At 45.5% G+C, this 17,397-nt stretch overlaps 1 protein-coding gene across 2 annotated transcripts in view; it reads left to right on the top strand.

Annotated features, from left to right (window-relative positions):
* Positions 1 to 17,397, top strand: part of LOC107573793 (spermatogenesis-associated serine-rich protein 2-like) — a 27,944-nt gene that overhangs the window by 1,721 nt on the left and 8,826 nt on the right. Inside the window, exons 1-8 of one of the 2 annotated variants that reach the window (XM_016260238.1) lie at positions 6,031 to 6,297; positions 7,174 to 7,227; positions 13,411 to 13,490; positions 13,614 to 13,722; positions 14,018 to 14,067; positions 14,239 to 14,473; positions 14,557 to 14,724; positions 16,105 to 16,240. In XM_016260238.1, the coding sequence (XP_016115724.1) occupies positions 7,203 to 7,227; positions 13,411 to 13,490; positions 13,614 to 13,722; positions 14,018 to 14,067; positions 14,239 to 14,473; positions 14,557 to 14,724; positions 16,105 to 16,240 (803 nt within the window). In that variant the 5' untranslated portion in view covers positions 6,031 to 6,297; positions 7,174 to 7,202. Of the gene's footprint in view, positions 1 to 6,030; positions 6,298 to 7,173; positions 7,228 to 13,410; positions 13,491 to 13,613; positions 13,723 to 14,017; positions 14,068 to 14,238; positions 14,474 to 14,556; positions 14,725 to 16,104; positions 16,241 to 17,397 lie in introns of those variants that run through there. The other variant, XM_016260237.1, reaches the window with a different exon arrangement.

Raw genomic sequence — 17,397 nt, forward strand, 5'->3', positions numbered from 1 at the left:
CACACACACACACAGAGAGAGAGAGAGAGAGGGAGAGAGACACACACACACACAGAGAGAGAGAGAGAGAGGGAGAGAGACACACACACACACAGAGAGAGAGAGAGAGAGGGAGAGAGACACACACACACACAGAGAGAGAGAGAGAGAGGGAGAGAGACACACACACACACAGAGAGAGAGAGAGAGAGGGAGAGAGACACACACACACACAGAGAGAGAGAGAGAGAGGGAGAGAGACACACACACACACAGAGAGAGAGAGAGAGAGGGAGAGAGACACACACACACACAGAGAGAGAGAGAGAGAGGGAGAGAGACACACACACACACAGAGAGAGAGAGAGAGAGGGAGAGAGACACACACACACACAGAGAGAGAGAGAGAGAGGGAGAGAGACACACACACACACAGAGAGAGAGAGAGAGAGGGAGAGAGACACACACACACACAGAGAGAGAGAGAGAGAGGGAGAGAGACACACACACACACAGAGAGAGAGAGAGAGAGGGAGAGAGACACACACACACACAGAGAGAGAGAGAGAGAGGGAGAGAGACACACACACACACAGAGAGAGAGAGAGAGAGGGAGAGAGACACACACACACACAGAGAGAGAGAGAGAGAGGGAGAGAGACACACACACACACAGAGAGAGAGAGAGAGAGGGAGAGAGACACACACACACACAGAGAGAGAGAGAGAGAGGGAGAGAGACACACACACACACAGAGAGAGAGAGAGAGAGGGAGAGAGACACACACACACACAGAGAGAGAGAGAGAGAGGGAGAGAGACACACACACACACAGAGAGAGAGAGAGAGAGGGAGAGAGACACACACACACACAGAGAGAGAGAGAGAGAGGGAGAGAGACACACACACACACAGAGAGAGAGAGAGAGAGGGAGAGAGACACACACACACACAGAGAGAGAGAGAGAGAGGGAGAGAGACACACACACACACAGAGAGAGAGAGAGAGAGGGAGAGAGACACACACACACACAGAGAGAGAGAGAGAGAGGGAGAGAGACACACACACACACAGAGAGAGAGAGAGAGAGGGAGAGAGACACACACACACACAGAGAGAGAGAGAGAGAGGGAGAGAGACACACACACACACAGAGAGAGAGAGAGAGAGGGAGAGAGACACACACACACACAGAGAGGGAGAGACACACACACACACACACACCGAGAGAGAGAGAGACACACAGAGAGGGAGAGAGACACACACACACACACACACCGAGAGAGAGAGAGACACACAGAGAGGGAGAGAGACACCCACACACACACACACAGACACTCACACACACACAGACACTCACACACACACAGACACTCACACACACACAGACACTCACACACACACAGACACTCACACACACACAGACACTCACACACACACAGACACTCACACACACACAGACACTCACACACACACAGACACTCACACACACACAGACACTCACACACACACAGACACTCACACACACACAGACACTCACACACACACAGACACTCACACACACACAGACACTCACACACACACAGACACTCACACACACACAGACACTCACACACACACAGACACTCACACACACACAGACACTCACACACACACAGACACTCACACACACACAGACACTCACACACACACAGACACTCACACACACACAGACACTCACACACACACAGACACTCACACACACACAGACACTCACACACACACAGACACTCACACACACACAGACACTCACACACACACAGACACTCACACACACACAGACACTCACACACACACAGACACTCACACACACACAGACACTCACACACACACAGACACTCACACACACACAGACACTCACACACACACAGACACTCACACACACACAGACACTCACACACACACAGACACTCACACACACACAGACACTCACACACACACAGACACTCACACACACACAGACACTCACACACACACAGACACTCACACACACACAGACACTCACACACACACAGACACTCACACACACACAGACACTCACACACACACAGACACTCACACACACACAGACACTCACACACACACAGACACTCACACACACACAGACACTCACACACACACAGACACTCACACACACACAGACACTCACACACACACAGACACTCACACACACACAGACACTCACACACACACAGACACTCACACACACACAGACACTCACACACACACAGACACTCACACACACACAGACACTCACACACACACAGACACTCACACACACACAGACACTCACACACACACAGACACTCACACACACACAGACACTCACACACACACAGACACTCACACACACACAGACACTCACACACACACAGACACTCACACACACACAGACACTCACACACACACAGACACTCACACACACACAGACACTCACACACACACAGACACTCACACACACACAGACACTCACACACACACAGACACTCACACACACACAGACACTCACACACACACAGACACTCACACACACACAGACACTCACACACACACAGACACTCACACACACACAGACACTCACACACACACAGACACTCACACACACACAGACACTCACACACACACAGACACTCACACACACACAGACACTCACACACACACAGACACTCACACACACACAGACACTCACACACACACAGACACTCACACACACACAGACACTCACACACACACAGACACTCACACACACACAGACACTCACACACACACAGACACTCACACACACACAGACACTCACACACACACAGACACTCACACACACACAGACACTCACACACACACAGACACTCACACACACACAGACACTCACACACACACAGACACTCACACACACACAGACACTCACACACACACAGACACTCACACACACACAGACACTCACACACACACAGACACTCACACACACACAGACACTCACACACACACAGACACTCACACACACACAGACACTCACACACACACAGACACTCACACACACACAGACACTCACACACACACAGACACTCACACACACACAGACACTCACACACACACAGACACTCACACACACACAGACACTCACACACACACAGACACTCACACACACACAGACACTCACACACACACAGACACTCACACACACACAGACACTCACACACACACAGACACTCACACACACACAGACACTCACACACACACAGACACTCACACACACACAGACACTCACACACACACAGACACTCACACACACACAGACACTCACACACACACAGACACTCACACACACACAGACACTCACACACACACAGACACTCACACACACACAGACACTCACACACACACAGACACTCACACACACACAGACACTCACACACACACAGACACTCACACACACACAGACACTCACACACACACAGACACTCACACACACACAGACACTCACACACACACAGACACTCACACACACACAGACACTCACACACACACAGACACTCACACACACACAGACACTCACACACACACAGACACTCACACACACACAGACACTCACACACACACAGACACTCACACACACACAGACACTCACACACACACAGACACTCACACACACACAGACACTCACACACACACAGACACTCACACACACACAGACACTCACACACACACAGACACTCACACACACACAGACACTCACACACACACAGACACTCACACACACACAGACACTCACACACACACAGACACTCACACACACACAGACACTCACACACACACAGACACTCACACACACACAGACACTCACACACACACAGACACTCACACACACACAGACACTCACACACACACAGACACTCACACACACACAGACACTCACACACACACAGACACTCACACACACACAGACACTCACACACACACAGACACTCACACACACACAGACACTCACACACACACAGACACTCACACACACACAGACACTCACACACACACAGACACTCACACACACACAGACACTCACACACACACAGACACTCACACACACACAGACACTCACACACACACAGACACTCACACACACACAGACACTCACACACACACAGACACTCACACACACACAGACACTCACACACACACAGACACTCACACACACACAGACACTCACACACACACAGACACTCACACACACACAGACACTCACACACACACAGACACTCACACACACACAGACACTCACACACACACAGACACTCACACACACACAGACACTCACACACACACAGACACTCACACACACACAGACACTCACACACACACAGACACTCACACACACACAGACACTCACACACACACAGACACTCACACACACACAGACACTCACACACACACAGACACTCACACACACACAGACACTCACACACACACAGACACTCACACACACACAGACACTCACACACACACAGACACTCACACACACACAGACACTCACACACACACAGACACTCACACACACACAGACACTCACACACACACAGACACTCACACACACACAGACACTCACACACACACAGACACTCACACACACACAGACACTCACACACACACAGACACTCACACACACACAGACACTCACACACACACAGACACTCACACACACACAGACACTCACACACACACAGACACTCACACACACACAGACACTCACACACACACAGACACTCACACACACACAGACACTCACACACACACAGACACTCACACACACACAGACACTCACACACACACAGACACTCACACACACACAGACACTCACACACACACAGACACTCACACACACACAGACACTCACACACACACAGACACTCACACACACACAGACACTCACACACACACAGACACTCACACACACACAGACACTCACACACACACAGACACTCACACACACACAGACACTCACACACACACAGACACTCACACACACACAGACACTCACACACACACAGACACTCACACACACACAGACACTCACACACACACAGACACTCACACACACACAGACACTCACACACACACAGACACTCACACACACACAGACACTCACACACACACAGACACTCACACACACACAGACACTCACACACACACAGACACTCACACACACACAGACACTCACACACACACAGACACTCACACACACACAGACACTCACACACACACAGACACTCACACACACACAGACACTCACACACACACAGACACTCACACACACACAGACACTCACACACACACAGACACTCACACACACACAGACACTCACACACACACAGACACTCACACACACACAGACACTCACACACACACAGACACTCACACACACACAGACACTCACACACACACAGACACTCACACACACACAGACACTCACACACACACAGACACTCACACACACACAGACACTCACACACACACAGACACTCACACACACACAGACACTCACACACACACAGACACTCACACACACACAGACACTCACACACACACAGACACTCACACACACACAGACACTCACACACACACAGACACTCACACACACACAGACACTCACACACACACAGACACTCACACACACACAGACACTCACACACACACAGACACTCACACACACACAGACACTCACACACACACAGACACTCACACACACACAGACACTCACACACACACAGACACTCACACACACACAGACACTCACACACACACAGACACTCACACACACACAGACACTCACACACACACAGACACTCACACACACACAGACACTCACACACACACAGACACTCACACACACACAGACACTCACACACACACAGACACTCACACACACACAGACACTCACACACACACACACAGAGAGGGAGAGAGACACACACACACACACACACACACAGAGAGAGGGAGGGAGGTGCTGCATAAACAGTCAGGTTTCGGAGTAAAGCGCATCCTCCACAGCCGTGATCTGCGCGTGCTGGACGAGTGTTTGACACCTGTCAATCATCAGGGTCACGTGTGCAGTGCCGCCTCAGCGCGCTCCGGGGTTCGGTCCCGCTTCCAACGCTTTGAGCGGCTCCGGTTCTGCCTCTCTTCTTTTGGACGCGGCTCGGATCCGGTTCTGAGGCGCGGAGCGGGAAGATTCCGATTGCGTAACTGAGACGCGCGGCTCCTCTCTGGCAAACAGCGCTGGCAGGTAGCATTAAACACAGCGCGCGATGAATGCGGCTTCACCTGCTCAGGTGCGCGTGTGCTGACGCCGCGTGACGCTGGGAACGGGCGTGTGCGTCAGCCGAGCGTACGTGCTTGCATAGTTTAGGTTTCTGTTTCCTGAGAGACAGTCTGCTGATTAAAGGCTCATAAAGCAGCCGGTGACACCGGATCCGGTAACGTCACCGCGGAACGCTCTTGTCTCCGTTTAACTCCGTGAGACGCGTTGTGTTGGGCTTCAGAGGAATCAGATCGCTTCAGTGAGAGCTCAGCGTCTGAGGATCGTTCTAACTCTGTTCGTAACTTCCACTCAACTCTGTTCCTAACGAGCTCGCGACCCTAGTTGCTTCTGGGAGACGCAGAGAGAGAGAGAGAGAGAGAGGTTTATAAATGGTTATCTGTTCTAGATTCAGGGTAAACACTGTGCTTTGGCAATGCATTGTCATGCCAGTAAAGTAGGAGTAGACTTGAGGATCCTGTAGATCAGAGAGAGAGCCTCCACTGAAACTCTCAGCACAGAGTAAGCCTTCAGGACTGTTTACACTCCGTCTTAGTGTGTGCTGTTTAAGTTGGGCTTGGTTCGGACTAACCAAACATGCCAGAGATTATAATGTTTGCACTGTTGAGTTGTCTTTACACAGACGGTGTGATGCTGCTCAGAGGTGGCTTACATGCATTGACACAGATATTACACCGCTTCTTTCGGGCTCTGATGCACTTCATCAATGAATCAGCAGCAGTTTACATCAGTGCCGTTTTCTTCATCTCAATGTTCTTGTTTTGAGATTTGAACCGTTTTAATTAATCACGGTCTTGATTGCAGTGGCGGGTGTTAAACTTCAGATGTTCTCTCTTCCTGTAGATCTGTGACTGAGGAGGAGGAGGAGGAGGATGGCGAGGAAGAGCGGTTATAAAGGTGAGCGATTCGGTTCATATGATCACTGGCAGGCGCTAGTATTATCCCCGTAAGTTACTTATTCTGAAGCTGAGCTTTTAATGTATGGCAGCGCTGAAGGTTTTCAGGTGAAGGTTAGTGAAACGACACGAGTGATTATAAAGGCACTACTCTTTCCTCACTTTCTGTTTATAACCCACTCACAATTTCAATAAAAGTTATATTTTCCACTGAACTCTACACTCTGCAGCGTTTCTCGATTGACGGTTATATTAAATGTAGGACTTAAGAACAGGACCGTAAAATATCATACAGTATGTCACGGTAGATCTGTGTGTTTTAACTGCTTTTGCACTTTTTCCTGTCATTCTCTGATGTTTTTAAATCTTTGTTTAAATAAGCACATACTATCTATTATAAAGCGGAGAGTTCCGGTGCTTGATTCTGATTGGCTGAGCCGCGTTCGAAGCTGTTGTAATTGACGCTACAAAGTAACACACACCTTTGTTTACGTCTGTGTGTTGCTCGGCAACCACTTTGTAGCAACCACAACTGTTTCTGGCCCCGTTTACACTAGTGCATTTTCGTTTTAAAACGCATAACTTTTGCTACGGTTATGCCTCTCGTTTACACCACTCCGGCGTTTCGACCCTCGAAAATGGAGACTTTTGAAAATGCTGCAGACTTTAGTTTGAAAACTCCGGGGTTGCGTTTCACTGTAAACGGACCAAAACCGTATATATATCTGCGACCAAAACCATATATATATCGACCAAAACCGTATATATATCTGCGACCAAAACCGTATATATATCGACCAAAACCGTATATATATCTGCGACCAAAACCGTATATATATCTGCGACCTAAACCGTATATATATCTGCGACCTAAACCGTATATATATCGACCAAAACAGAGACTTTTGAAACGATGGCGTAGCTGCCCACATGCTCTCTGCGTATCTTTGATGACCGTGTAAACCGTATGCTCATTGTTGTACCTATAGATCTGTAAAGCAGGGCTCGCAAAATTTCAAAATCCCTGGTAGCCCTTCGGGCCGGCATTCTTCAGATTTTAGTAGCCCAAAAATGAATTTAACTAGCCCGAATAAAAGATATTGTATTTTTTCTTCAAATAACAAGTGAAGAGAGTAAGGGTGCAAGTTACGGATCACAAATCTCACGGTTCGGATTATATTACATTATCATAAGACATTTTGAGTCACATATCGGATCATTTTTCTTTATTATTTAAGTAACACTTATTATTTTAAGAAAAATGTACTGCTACGATACCACAGCAAAAACTAGTAGCATATAGGGATGTAACGATTCACTGTGTGTGATGATATGTGATGATATTCACGATACTGATTTCACAATAAAATTCTCACAATTTCTTTTTTAACAAAATGATATTTAAGACAGACTTTAAAAAAGGTGTCCTTTTGTTATTTCTCAGACCAGAAGGCTGCACATTACTTTGTGAAATTTAAAATGTCAAACAACATACTAACTTGACATTTTAAAACAAATCCCACATCAAATAAATAAATACAAATAAAAGAAATTTCTCCATGCAATAAACTAAGTTTTGCCTGTGTATTTTAATCACGATCCAAACAAACATGCTAATCCGTGTATCATTCGATCATTCGTTTTTTGATTTAATATTGAAAGTAGAAAAATTAGAAAACGGCTCCTTTTCCGTTTTTAATTTTTTTCCCAAAAAATGAGAAACGAGAATTCGGCTTAAATTTTAGTTTTTCGTTCATGGGTGGGAAAATGAATAAACAGCTTGAATATTTGATTTCTACACGTGGGCGGGAATTAAACGCCCCTTTGTGCTGATTGGTCAGCTGAAGATCAACCAGTGCCATCATCAGTTCTTCCACAGTATCATGCAGCAGAATAATAGTCCTCCACTGCTGCAGCTGTACAGATTAATAACCCATTTATCGCAACTACATTTAATCTTTTTTTCATCAAACAAACAGGCTAATGAATAGCTCGACACAACTCATACCAGGGCAGAGTCTAGACATGGCTTTCTTCTGTGTAGATATAAATTATATTCTTTGCTTCAGCTGGGCATGGCAGGGTATGATATGACAGCTGTCATAGCCTACCCTGCTCACCCAGTAAGTCTGTTTGTTTAATTAAGAATTTAATTAATTTGTTTCAAAATAAATATTTTAAACACTAAGAGGAAATAACTTAATACTAACTTAATATTTATAGTCGTATGGTAAAATGTATATTTTAATTGTAACGTTACTTTCAAAATAACTACAAAGCGTCATGCCTTTGAAAAATAAAGAGAACAACAGAATGCGCTGCTTTAGCGCATCTCGGTCTCCTTGAGCATCTTTAGGCGCATGCCACAAACATCAGCCACAGCGAATACTCGTCTTTTAGTATTCGTTTTTTTTCTCCGTCTAGATTATTTTACATTAAATGCATCATATAAGTCACTTTGGAATAAATCACAGTAGGCCTATGTATCATGATAAAAAAGCGACTTTACAGTCTGGAAATACTTTAGGCTATAGCTAATTATTTCTCGGGCCCCCTATCACTTTAAGAACCGCTGGTCTACACAGAAGAAGCCCTGTCTAAACTCTGCCCCGGTACCAGTTGTGTCCAGCTATTCATTAGTCTGTTTGTTTGATGAAAAATATGAAATTGATCAAATGTGTTATTAATCTGTACAACTGCAGCAGCGGAGGACTATTATTCTGCTGCGTGATACTGCAGAAGAACTGATGACGGCACGGTTTGATCTTCGGCTGACCAATCAGCAGAAAGGGGCGTTTAATTCACGCCCACATGTAGAAATGGAATATTCAAGCTGTTTATTCATTTTTCCACCCATGAACGAAAAAACGTAAATTTAAGCTGAATTCTCGTTTTTCGGAAAACGAAATGCACGGATCCAATATAATGATGCATGTGCGATTTCTTTCTCCACTGTTTACATTCATTTAAGACATGAAAATACTTGCCGAGATAGTTATTTTGAGATAATTTTGCGTGTATGTGTCCGTTCGAGCGAAAGAGGAATTAATTCTGTGTTTGTGCTCTGCCTGAAACGCCGCTCTGTATGTGCGCGCGAGCACCGAACTGAATACTTCATGTGCATGGTTTAAAACGCTTGAATGTTTAAATTGGTAAGACTAAGACTAAGCCTAACCCTAAGACACGTGTAAATGATAAACTATGATCCGTCTCACCCCTACAAGCGACGCGAATCAAGGAAGGGATTAGGTAGTCAAGGAAGATTCAAGGTAGCCCGTCGGGCAGGGTACATTACATGTACACTACATTACAGTACAGTACAGTACATTACTTACAGGTAGCCCGTCGGGCAGGGCAGTGATACATTTTAGTAGCCCAACTGGAAAACACAATAGCCCCGAGACGTAGAGATTTTGCGAGCCCTGTAAAGGTAGATTCCCCATTCGCCCGCTCCAAGCATGTCGTGTCTGCCATTTAAATAATAGGGAATCTACCTATACATATCTATGGTTGTACCTGCATGAATGGTCATGTGACATGCGCTTTCGGTTGTGTAGTGTAAACGGAGATCGTTTTCATTCTAAAATGCCGTTTTAAAACGAAAACGCACTAGTGTAAACCGGGCCTGAGGAATTACGTTGTTTGGTGGAAGAATACTGTTTTTATTAATATCATTACACTTTATTTGCTTTGTTTTATTTTGTGAAATCTTACTACGTATATGGAATAACCGTTTTATAAAAGCAATAATCCCAGTGAAGCCGTGGTTTACAGTGAATTTATAACAGCTAAGGGGCGTTGTTAGGCACTCCACTTCGCAGAAACCACGGCTTCACGGGGATTATTGCTTTATTTTGTAACTGTAGCTGTTCTATCTGAATCATGTCTTTTTCATGAATCAAATGCATCCGGAAATTTCAAACAGATTTTTAATCTCTTGTAAAACTAGATTTGATCGAGTGGTATTTACCAGATGTCACACAGGTCATACAAGACTGACTCATGCATTTTTGCTTAAAGCTGAAGACCCTACTCAATACATGTTCTGCATGATTCCTCTTTCTGTCAAACTTATTTTATTGGACTGTCCCGCTTTTAATGTATGTAGAAAACTCTTTTATGAAGTGAACTCACTTAAAGAGTACTTAGTATAATTTTGCCAGAAAAAGGTTTAGAATTTTTATCATATGTTAATGTAAAAAATCTTATGTAATATAACTTGTTTGTTTGCTGCTTTTTATTGTATTTGTTATACTAGTGTTTTTTTAAATTGTTTTTGCCATGAAAATAGCCAAAGATGCTGACATGGCATTAAATAAAAATATACTACTGCCCAAGTTATTCTGTCGTTATTCTGTCGTTATTCCGGAGTTATTCCGGAGTTATTCCGGAGCAGATGCTTTGATGACGGGCCGGCCAGTAATTGAAGTAGTTTGATGTTATATTTGTCTCTTTCAGAATCAGAATGACTCTGTCTCTGTGGTTGGATACCTGAGAACACGACAGCACCGTTAGTGTTATTTGTGTTAATAGTTTGTAGCTTTGCGTTTTAAGTTTCTCAAGCAAGTAAAAAGCAGTCATGAGCTGCTGATTCTCTCAGATGCTGATCTTGGGAGGCTTTTACTCTTTGGTAGAAACACAAATCACGTCAAAGACTAGGCTGCGTTTGAAGAGACATTTCTTTAACGCTTCCCATGCGGTTGAGTCGCTCGCTCTGCAGTCTCTGGTTTTGTTTGGCAAATGAAGACTTTGCAAATTGCTGAACTCTGATGGCGGGGTGAGGAGCTGGAAGCAGCAGAACGCTGTGTAAACCGTGAGCGGCCGGCGTCTTCAGAAGCCTTTGACCCGGTCAGACCACGCCTCGCTGCATCGCGTGTCTTTATGGCCGATGTTTCTGACCGGCTGCACGTCTTATCAGTTTCACAGCTTCTCAAGAATGTTGCTCGGAGGGAAATCCACAACAAACGCATCAGCAGAGTCACCAGGCAGCATAGTTAAGAGGGAAATCCAGTCATTCCGATGTAGGGCGACTCTGAGCAGCTGACGTTTAGCAGCGTCACAGATTCCTGTGCGAGTCGTAGGTGTGGCTGTTTGTAATTCACTTGGAAACCTGCTGATAGAGTGACTGTATAGTAAACCAGCGGTCGGTTATCAGGTTATCTGCAGATCACTGATTCTGAATGAAGAGAGATGATGGTCCTTATGCGAGCTGTCTCATATTCACAGACTGATTGTGTATTGTTGTTTTCTAGTCTCGTAAAGCAGCCTGCAGCAGCACAGACAGAAGTGAACCGTTAAGCTGTGCTGGATGGTGGACAGAAATCACATTCGTGTCAGAGTTGTTTTAGTGTTTGTTTACGGTCTGCTCTCGAAGCATGATATCGCCTCACAGAAGAGGGAATTATGGGAAACCATAAGCATTTGCCACTTCACAGACTCGTGTGAGACTGTAAAAACTGAAAATATTACAAAGGAACGAGCATGAACTATAGGAGTCATTATGGTAATTCTGACTCCCTGTATAGTTCGAGATGGAAAGGACAAACATACTGCTAACGAACGTAAAAATAAATTAAACCACATATAAAGATGTGAAAACCAATCTGATTATACTGTAAGAGAAAGTGTGAACGCTTCGTCTGTTTCTCAGGCCTGTGCTGATTTCTGTTAACATACAGTATGATAATCGAGAGTTTGACTTTCAGTAACTATCTGTTGCTTAGTGGTTTGCATTACTACAAAACGGGAACCAAATGTAGATGCGTACTGTAATGTTGCACTAAACTGAATAATGTTTTTATTTTGTGCCGGAACGTTCAGCTGTTACTCCACTCTAAAGAGGAACTGTGATTATATTTTACTGCTAGTGATGAGAGCTGTTTCTAAAGACTTCATTTAGTGTGTGAGTTTTTATTTATTTAATCACCTTTATGTATTTGAAGCGTGTCAGATTGGAAGTTGATTTCACATTAAATGACATTAAGATCTTGGTCGGGACGTCCTGATCTCTGTGCGCTCGTTCCCCGTTCTGCTGCTGTCTCTCTCTGGCTCTTCTCTTGACCTACATATTTTTGGGGAAAAGCTTTAACCGAGATCCTCTGCCAAGACTTTCTGTGCTGTTGAAGTCAAGTTTCAGAACTGAACACGTGGAAATCTCTGTCTCTCCTCCCTCCTCTTTCTCCAGATGTGTCAGGAGTGGTGTTCGACACGCACTTGAAAATGGTCATGTCTCAAGGAGGATCGTTCGAGAAGATGAAGGAAAAGGTACACATGGCTTTTCTTCCGTTGTCTGGCTGTTAATGATGGTGCTGTGCTCTTTATGTCAGTGCTTTTACGCTTTCCTGTGAATCTCGGGCTCGACTCACTCAATGTTTCGGCTCTCGTCAGATAAACGCCGTGCGAGCCGTGGTTCCCAACAAGAGCAATAATGAGATCGCTCTGGTGCTGCAGCACTTCGAGAACAGCGTGGATCGAGCGGTGCAGGCGTTTGTGGAAGGTACAAACACACACAGACACTTTTAAAAAAGACTTTAAACCACATCATCCAAATTTGAGGTTTTTAGAAAAGAATGAAATGATCTTATCATCAGATTATATGATGAAATCAAATGATCTTATAATTAACAATGATCTTTTTGAGTTTTACTTTAAAATAACTAAACTATTAATATAGCTGTAGAAGCTGGCAAAGAAAAGGGAAAAAACAAACACACCCAGTGCCCTCATGTAGGTCTCATAGGAGGCAGTGTGTGTCCCTAGTGTGACGTGACTGTAACCTGTGTGTGTGTTAGGCGGGGCTGTGGAGATCCTTAAGGAGTGGAATGTCACTGGGAAAAAGAAGGTGAGGGAACAAGCTTCACTCTCCAATGATATATAATATTCCTGAAATAAAACCGTAAACAAAACTTGCAGTTTAAGTGTGTGTGAGTGAGTGAGTGTGTGTGTGACACAAGTTGAAGAATTAATATGTTTATGGTATAACTGCTGCTTGCGTTCGGTCTGTCTCTCGCAGCCCAAGAAGAAAAAGAAGCCAAAAGCACAAAGCGATGCTCCTGCTGATGTGGCTCCGGCAGAAGTGACCCCGGACGCCGAGGGTCAGGAGCCCGTTAATGGTTTCCATGCCAACGGTTCAGCGGCGGCCGATGGTGATTCGCTGGATTCTCTGAGTGAGCAGCTGGACTCCGCCTCTCTGGACGCAGCGGAGCTCGACTCGGAAACCGTCGCTCCTGAGGCTTTGGAGGCCACAGGTGTGTTGTCTGAGCGCAGGTGATGCCTGCAGGCTTTGAGCAGTGATTGGGGTTTAACTCCGCCCTTCTTTCCTCTGCCGCAGGTGGAGGTGTGCTGTCCACGTCAAGCCCTGTTCCTCAGCCCAGCACCAATCACGGAGCACGACAGAACCATCACAGAACCAATAACAAGTCTCAAACCAGGCCTGTGTCCAGCTCTGCGCCCGCTCCGTCCGACGACGCGCAGCGAGGTCCTGCCGGCCGAAAGATGGGTAAGAGTTTCTTTATCATCTGACTCGTTTACTCTGCACTTGAACTGTATTTTTTTTCTATAGTAGATGTAATAGTTTTTCAGTTTATCAGAACTCAAGTAAAGTACAGATACTCCAGTAACAATAGTGAAGTATTAATAATGCTTAAGTATAATAGTGAAAGTACTATTACTCTACTACTCAAAGACTCGTTTGGACCACAGGAGGGCGCTGCAGCTCGAGACGGACAGAAGCTTTAATGCAGAGAGTCTGAGCTTTCTGAGATCTGTTCTTGTTTTTAACATAAACTCACTTCATTTTGATCAGTTTCTCATAAAACAAGACCATATCTTCTGTCATTATGCTCCTCAAGTAAATGTATCTTGATTTCAGAATCTTTAGACATTTGCACTGGAAAATAGGGCACAAATACTGGTGAGGAACAGCACTTCAATGCAGTGTACAATATTACAGTATTTTCAAACTCTGAAGTGTTGCCAGCAAAGACATTTAGGCTGATGATACATGGGACAACTTTTTTGAGCACAGTTTCTTGAGCATGTTCCCATTGAGAATGGGTAACAAACTTCTTTCTGGATACTTTAGATCGGTCGTGGGCCCTTTGTCTCACCTGGTTGCCCACTGACAGCAACATTGCCTAAAGTTGCCCCGTGTATCATCAGCCTTACAGTTAGAGACCTTATTGACATATTGACTTCCATTCCATTTATTCCCTAAATTTTCATCACATGGTCTTAAATCTACCTTCATAAAACCTGAAGTCTTATGTTTAAAGTCTCTGCTGTGAGAGAGTCCACTGGAGTCAAGTTAATGTAAAACATTCATCATTATATAACCTGTTTAATTGTTCAAATGAGTGACTGTGTTGAAATTTGTATGACTGAAAGCTGTTTGGCCTTGTCTGCGGTTTATTCTATCGCTTGTTTTACAAAGGATTGAAGCTTAAAGTTATAAGCTGTATTAATGTTAAAGGATTGCTTCTCACTGACGTCGTGTGGCTTTTAGTCTGTGCTGTAAAAGGGAATGGAAAATGAGAGCAACATTATCCTTTTTTTTTATTCCAAGGAAAGTTGTGCATTTCACATAAATATGTCTGTATGTACTACTCTAAATTTAGGCTGGACAAAAATTGTGACAGAAAAAGACATATTTTATGCATCTCAAACATTGTCATCATCATCATGAGGCTAAACGCTGGTGGAGAAGGAGCACACACAGACGTACATTAGTGAAAAGTGTGTCCAAACCTCTGACTGGTACCAGATGTTTTATTCTGTGCGGGAAGCTGATGGCGGAAGGTTTTGGGGCTCGTGCGCTGTTGAAAGTGCTTGTGTGTTCACGTGTGTGAAGATCTGGTGTTGTAAATGCTTGTCTTCTCAGGGCCAAACGTCGATCGCTCCGTGAAGGACCTGCAGCGATGTGCGGCGTCACTGTCACGCTACAGATTCGTGGTGAGAGACGAGATGGACTCCTCCATCAAGAAGATGAAGCAGACGTTTGCTGAGCTGCAGAGCTGGTAACGCGCACACACACACACTTACAACCGCGCACACACACTCACAACCGCACACACACACTCGGAACCACATGCGCGCTCACATGCGTGCTCACACACACTCACACAGACACTCACTCAGACAGACACACTCTCTCACACACACACATACACACACACACACACTTACACTCACATTCACTCACACACACTCTCTCACACTCACACACTCACACACCCACACACACACACTCACTCACAGACACACACTCACTCACTCACTCACTCACCCAGACACACTCACACAGACACACACACAATCACTCACACAGACACACAGACACACACACTCACTCACTCACTCACTCACTCACTCACTCACTCACTCACTCACTCACTCACTCACTCACTCACTCACTCACTCACTCACTCACTCACTCACTCACTCACTCACTCACTCACTCACTCACTCACTCACTCACACACCCTCTCTCACACTCACACACACACACACACACACACACACACACTCGGAACCACATGCGCGCTCACATGCGTGCTCACACACACTCACACAGACACTCACTCAGACAGACACACTCTCTCACACACACATACACACACACACACACTTACACTCACACACTCTCTCACACTCACACACCCAGACACACACACTCACTCACACACCCAGACACACACACTCACTCACACACCCAGACACACACACTCACTCACACACCCAGACACACACACTCACTCACACACCCAGACACACACACTCACTCACACACCCAGACACACACACTCACTCACACACCCAGACACACACACTCACTCACACACCCAGACACACACACTCACTCACACACCCAGACACACACACTCACTCACACACCCAGACACACACACTCACTCACACACCCAGACACACACACTCACTCACACACCCAGACACACACACTCACTCACACACCCAGACACACACACTCACTCACTCACCCAGACACACACACACACAAGCACACACTTACTCACTCACTCACACACACACTCACTCACTCACCCAGACACACTCACACAGACACACACACAATCACTCACACAGACACACACTCACACAGACACACACACTTACACACACACTCACTCACACACACACACACTCACTCACTCAC

This window comes from Sinocyclocheilus grahami, unplaced genomic scaffold (assembly GCF_001515645.1).
Source record: "Sinocyclocheilus grahami isolate Dianchi unplaced genomic scaffold, SAMN03320097.WGS_v1.1 scaffold2037.1, whole genome shotgun sequence".
Classification (NCBI taxonomy): Eukaryota; Metazoa; Chordata; class Actinopteri; order Cypriniformes; family Cyprinidae; genus Sinocyclocheilus; species Sinocyclocheilus grahami.